The sequence below is a fragment of the Colobus angolensis genome, unplaced genomic scaffold (genome assembly GCF_000951035.1).
Source record: "Colobus angolensis palliatus isolate OR3802 unplaced genomic scaffold, Cang.pa_1.0 Scaffold750, whole genome shotgun sequence".
Lineage (NCBI taxonomy): Eukaryota > Metazoa > Chordata > Mammalia > Primates > Cercopithecidae > Colobus > Colobus angolensis.
In genome coordinates this window covers 72,139-78,483 of record NW_012121266.1, presented here as the reverse complement: position 1 = coordinate 78,483, position 6,345 = coordinate 72,139, and the positions used below count along the sequence as shown (strand labels likewise).

Here is a 6,345-nt window from a genome sequence, read left to right as displayed (position 1 = left end):
CCTCAGGGAGTTCCTGGTCTGGGGATGGGGACAGGAACCTTCTCACAGCCAGGACTGGAGCCTGAGCGGGAGGAGGGACTGAGCCAGCTGTCTGGGCCCAGCATCCCCACACGACCAAGGGACCTGTGATCTCCAGGCACCTTCCCACCAAGCCAGCCCAGCCATGGAAGAGGGCAGTGGGGGGAGTCCCCATTAGGCCATGCCCAGGACCCTCCCGGCTCTAGGAAGCCTCTGCCCTGGCCTCTCTCAGCCCTCTCTACCATCTCCCTTCACAGAGACAGGCAAGTGTCTTTCTCGCGCCAAGACCTCCCCCCGGGCCCAGCTGTCCTGCAGCAAGGTGGGCGGTGTGGAGAGCTGCTTCCTTTCCTGCCCGGCCCACACGCTCTTCATGCCAGGTAACCCGGCTGTCCCTGAGATGGGGAGCTGTGGCAGGGGGTTCTCCTTCCCTGGGGTCCCACCATTGCTCCCAACTGTCCTCCAGGGAAGAGCCCCGACCTAGGAATGAGGGTCTCTGATAACTGAGTGACCCTAAGGCAGCTGTCTGGTTTTCTGTGGGCCTCACTGTCCTCAGTAAACCCAGTGGGCTCCCTCCTCCTGGCCACTTAACTGTGGTTGTGTAGCAGAAACTGGCGGAAGAATCTGTCGTGATCTTCGTCTCACTCCACAATCCCTCGGAGGCCCCAAGAATCTGAGGGCCGTGGGAGGGAGGCGCACCCAGGCCCACCTCACCCACTGGCTTCTCTGCAGACTCGGAAAATAGCTACGTCCTGAGCTGCGGAGTTCCAGGGCCGCAGGGCAAGGCGCTGCAGAAACGCAACGGCACCAGCTCTGGCCTCGGGCCCAGCTGCTCAGGTAACCCCTCGGCCTGTCCATGCTGCATGCCACTGGGTGACCTTGACTTTGCATCCAGCATCATGCTGGCAGGGGAGGAAGGGGCACCGCCCAGGGAAGACCTTCCTGCTCTCAGCCCTGCCCCGTGTGGCCTGGGGCACTGGCGATGAGCCAGGCCCAGGACCTAGAAGCCAGCATGCTGCAGGCCGAGTTCCAGCCCAGGGTCAGGGAACCATGGGAGGGCCCTTCCGGCTCTGAGGTCACAGCCAGAGCGGTTCAGGGACCCTAATGTGCTGTGAGTGCACAGATCTCAGCCTGTCTGGGTGGAGTAAGCCACATCTGCTGTGGCTATTAGATTCTCCCGAGTCAGAGCTGGCCTGACCGTGCAGAGCCTGCCAAGAAGCGCCGAGGTGCAGCACGGTTCCAGCCATTCGGGAGCAACCCGCCGGGCTTGGTCAGCATGGCACAGCCAGCCTTAGTGCCTGCCAGCTAAGGAGCTGGGGGTTGTGTCTTCAGCAACTTCTCTTACTCAGGATGCTGAATTCGATAGATAGGTGCATTTCTGTATGGTTCTTTATTTTTATTATTTTTTTTTTAACGGAGTCTCACTCTGTCACCCAGGCTGGAGTGCAGTGATGTGATCTCGGCTCACTGCAACCTCCGCCTCCCAGGTTCAAGCAATTCTCCTGCCTCAGCCTCCCGAATAACTGGGATTACAGGTGCCCATCACCACACCTGGCTAATTTTTGTATTTTTAGTAGAGACAGGGTTTCACCATGTTGGTCAGGGTAGTCTCAAACCCCTGACCTCAAGTGATCTGCCTGCCTCGGCCTCCCAGAGTGCTGGGATTCCAGGTGTGAGCCGCCGCACCTGGCCCATGTCTGTATGTTGAATGCATGTGTGATTTTATTCTAAGCACCTGCGGTGGTAGAGTCTTTAGTCCGAGGGCTATGATTTGTTCTTGCAAGGAACCAGCAGTCCTGGGAATCTACAGTATTTCAAAGCACCTTCCCTTCCTTGCTCTCCTCTCTCTTCTGTTCTACGCTCTTTCCTAAAACACAGTCATGGCTTGGTGATGGGGAGGAGGTAGGAAGATCCCTTTCCTCCTTCAAAGAAGACCTCTGGTGGGTGGCCCCTGGGCTTGAACTGGACCCCACCATCCGTGTGTTCACCTGTTTTAGGCCTTACAGGGAGAGAAAGGGGCAGGAGAGGGTCCCCCAGGCCAGGAGAGCTATCAGGGCACAGGGACTCAGACCAAGCCCCAGCCCCAGATGGATTTGTCCGTGGCAGCCCCTGTCCCCCACCACCTCCTTGCCTGCAGGAGAGGCCACCACCTGGGGGAATTTTGGCTTTCCCCAGATGCCCCTGCCACCCCCATCAAACAGAAGGCCCGCTTCAAGATCCGAGATGCCAAGTGCCATCTCTGGCCCCACAGCCAGGCGCGAGCAAAGGAGACCGCCAGGCAGCCGCTGCTGGGTGAGTGGGCCGCCCTGCTGCCAACCCACACCGAGGGGGCCGTGGGAGAGTCCTCATGCCTGGGAGCTGGGGGCCCAGGGTCCAGCGAGTCTGGTTTCCGAGGGTGGAGGCCTCTCTCACCTGCCAGCTGTTTATTGAATGAGAGTTTCCAAGGACCTTCCAGGCTGGGGGAACAGCAGAGGCAAACTTGGTACAAGGGGCCCCAGAGGAAGGCACCAGCTCTGTCCCCGTGAAGATTCCTCCTCAAACCTAACAGAGCTTTCAGCACGCAGCAGGCTCTGCCCGGAGCCCAGTCTGCACTAGCCACACCCTCAGCAAGCCCAGAGCTGGGGTCGCAGCCTCATTCATGAATATGTAGGAGGTGCCTCCACCTGCAGCAGCGTGATGGACCGGGCGTGAGACCTGGCTCAGCCACCAGCCCCTCCTGAGACCCCGAACCAGCCCTGGCCTTCTCTAGCCTGAGTTTTTCCATCTGCACCACGGACTGCTAGGCACGGGGGTCCTTGCCGATGGTACTCCGTGCAGGGCTTGGTAGGACCTTGCTGCCCGCCCCATGCCGCCTTTGCCACAGTGGTCCTTTCCTTGTCCAGACCACTGCCATGTGACTTTCGTGACCCTCAAGTGTGACTCCTCCAAGAAGAGGCGCCGTGGCCGCAAGTCCCCATCCAAGGAGGTGTCCCACATCACAGCAGAGTTTGAGATCGAGACAAAGATGGAAGAGGCCTCAGGTAGGTGAGGGGTTCTCTTGGGGGCTTCTGCAGGCCTGAAGGAGGACAACAGGCTGGGGGCGCTGCCAGGGGCCTGCCAGGCATGAGGCTGGGCTCCCATCAGAGCACAGCTGTGGCTGGAGACAGAGGCAGGCCCACAATCAAAGGGAGCTGGCAGGGGTCAACGCCGGCAGCCAGGATAGAAGGGACAGCCCAGGGCAATGAGACAAGGTGACCGCAAAAGTCACATGACCCTTATCTGCCCCTCCACACTCCTGCTGGGGCCCGGGAGGACAAATAGATACAGCCCCCCTAGAATGGTTGAGCCAAGGACTGTCTTTCCTGGTTCCAGAAGGGGGTTCTAATGCTGGCTCAGGTGTCACAGCAGCACTTTGCTCTTGGCTATACATGAGTGTCAACTTGTGAGTCACTGATGTTGAAGAGATGGGATGTGTCAGCAGATAAGTGTGGTGTGGGCCTGGCTGTGGGCTTGGGCACTGTGAAAAGTCTCCACCCAGGTAACGCTCTCAGCCAGAGAGGCAGACGCACGTGCAAACCTCCCATTGCCAGGTGAGACTCTGGGGGGGCGGGGGCACAAGAACAAACAATGCATACAGCTGAGGTCTCTCCCCACAGGAGGGCTTAGGAAATGTCTTTGGCTGGGCACGGTGGTTCACACCTGTAATCCCAGCACTCTGGGAGGCCAAGGTGGGTGGATCACTTGAGGTCAGGAGTTCAAGACCAGCCTGGCCAACATGGTGAAACCTCGTCTCTACTAAAAATACAAAAATTAGCCAGGTGTGGTGGTGGGCACCTGTAATCTCAGCTACTCAAGAGGCTGAGGCAGGAGAATCGCTTGAACCCAGGAGGCAGAGGTTGCAGTGAGCTGAGATCGAACCACTTCACTCCAGCCTGGGTAACAGAGTGAGACTCCATCTCAAAAAAAAAAAAAAAAAAAAAGGAAATGTCTTAGTCTATTTGCGTTGCTAAAAGGAACACCTGAGGCTGGATAATTTATCAGGAAAAGAGTTTATTGGCACTGGGCTCTGCAAGCTCAAGAGTTTATTGGCTCTGGGCTCTGCAGGCTGGCTGAGAACACGGTAGCGGTGTCTGGCTGGTGAGGCCTTAGGCTGCTTCTGATCAAGGAGGAAGGTGAAGAGCAGCTGGCATCCCATGGCAAGAGGAAAGGAGCAAGAGAGAGGGGAGGGGGTGCCTGCATCTTTTCAACAATCACATCTCGTGGGGACTAGTAGAGCCAGCAAGAACTCACTACCACAAGGACAGCACCAGGCCTTTCATGAGGGACCTATCCCGTGACCCTGACACCGCCCACCAGGCCCCACCCCCAGCATTAGGGATCAGATTTCAACATGAGATTTGGAAGAGACAAATATCCAAACCATATCAGGAAGCCTTCCCAGAAGAGGCACCATTTGAATGAGAGCTTGGAATCAAGCTCACTGGGTGGAAGAGGTGGCAAGGAATGGCATTCAGGCAGAGGGAATAGAATGAGATCACTTGGACACGGGAAGGGGAACTATTGTGGGGAGGGGGAAGCGGGGAGGGATTGCATTGGGAGTTATACCTGATGTAAATGATGAGTTGATGGGTGCTGACGAGCTGATGGGTACAGCACACCAACATGGCACATGTATACATATGTAGCAAACCTGCACGTTGCGCACAGTAAAGTATTAAAAAAAAAAAAAAGAATAGGCAAAGACACGGAGGTCGGAGAGAGAAGCAGGTGTCCAGGAAGCAGTGAGTAGGGCCAGGTGGTTCGATACTGGAATCCACAGGGAGGGTCAGAGTGGAGGGGATGAGGCTGGCAAGGCCAGACGGGGCTGGACCTTAAATGGCCTTGGATTCAAGGCCAGAGAGCTGGACACTATCCTGGGGACAATGGCAGTCCTCGAGGTCTTTGAGTGACAGAAAGGAGTTCTTGCCCTATGAGTCGCACTCTGGGGGGTGATGTGTTGCAGTGGCAGCTGCCTGGACTGCACTCAGGTCTGCTGCGTGGCCTTGGGCAGGCCCTGCCTCCCAGCTCCGCAGCCTCCTCATCTGTCAGACGGGCACGACAGTGGCCCCTTGCCCCAGGACTGTTGTGAGAATGCGCTGAGGTGGTCTGAGCCTAGTGCAGGGCCTGGCGCGGGGGAACCCTCAGCTAAAAAGGCAGCGGCTAGCAGGGTTGCCAGTGATTCACGTTCCATCTCCCTGCCCCTGCAGACACTTGCGAAGCAGACTGCTTGCGGAAGCGAGCGGAACAGAGCCTGCAGGCTGCCATCAAGACCCTGCGCAAGTCCATTGGCCGGCAGCAGTTCTATGTCCAGGTCTCAGGCACTGAGTACGAGGTAGCCCAGAGGCCAGCCAAGGCCCTGGAGGGGCAGGGGGCGTGTGGCGCCGGCCAGGTGCTACAGGACAGCAAATGCGGTGAGTCCTTGCCCATGGCCACTCAAGTGCTCACTCTGTCCTTCCTTGCACATGAGCCGGGGTAAACAGTGATGGGCATGCAGGGGAGACAGACACCTGGGGAGGGGACAGAGAGATGCAGAGGCCTGCTGGGGAGAAGCACTGCAGCCCTCATGGTCATCGCTGTCATTGGAAGAGCACTCCTCTGTGCTGGGCCTCGGGCACGTGATCACAGTCCTGAGGAGGGACAAGGAGTGAACGGGACAGCAAGGCCACGGTCGAGGGGCGCGAGGGGGCACAGGAACCAGAACAGGCCCTCTCCAGTCTGGGATGTGGTTCCAGGAAGCTTCCTGGAGGAGAAGTCACAGGAGCTGAGACCTCAGGGCTCCAGGAGTTGGGGAGGCTGAGTCAGGGTTGGGGGACAGAACAGCGATGTCATGAGGCCTAGGGCCACCCCGGAGGGCAGCGTCGTGCTGCAGGGAAGCAGGTGAGGCCGGTCCCCAGCGGGCTGGTGTGGGCTGGAGGGGAGAGCCTAGAGGCAGAACAGGCAAAACCAGCACACCAGACAGTGCTAGTTCTAGTGGAGTCGCATGCCTGTGGGGAAGATAGACAGTGAGCCAGTGAACATGCCCCACAGGTATAGTGAGGCCAGAGGTGACGGAGCCTGGCAGGCCACAGACACCACTCTGAGTTCGATGGGGAGCTATAGGAATGCTTAGAGCAAGGACGCAGACTGGTGCGCACCGTTACAGGAAGGCTGAGTAGAGGGGGCGGAGCAAGGACAGGGAGGAGCGTGAGACGGAGGGGGCTCCTAGGGAGAGACAGCCTTCAAGGATGACTCCAAGGGTTTGGCCAATTGGGCAGAGGTGGTATTGCTCCCTGATCAGGGCCAAACCCCCAAGGACTTGAGAAAGAGTGGGCT

The 6,345-nt window shown here is 58.2% G+C and overlaps 1 protein-coding gene across 1 annotated transcript in view; it reads left to right on the top strand.

The window, feature by feature from the left end:
• Positions 1 to 280: 280 nt before the first annotated feature.
• The window catches only part of LOC105501837 (signal peptide, CUB and EGF-like domain-containing protein 1), a 20,448-nt gene continuing 14,383 nt past the window's right edge, over positions 281 to 6,345 (top strand). The window contains exons 1-6 of the mRNA XM_011927930.1: positions 281 to 395; positions 748 to 852; positions 2,191 to 2,307; positions 2,898 to 3,035; positions 5,241 to 5,422; positions 5,872 to 5,893. Of these exons, the coding sequence (XP_011783320.1) occupies positions 389 to 395; positions 748 to 852; positions 2,191 to 2,307; positions 2,898 to 3,035; positions 5,241 to 5,422; positions 5,872 to 5,893 (571 nt within the window). The 5' untranslated portion in view covers positions 281 to 388. The remainder of the gene's footprint in view (positions 396 to 747; positions 853 to 2,190; positions 2,308 to 2,897; positions 3,036 to 5,240; positions 5,423 to 5,871; positions 5,894 to 6,345) is intronic.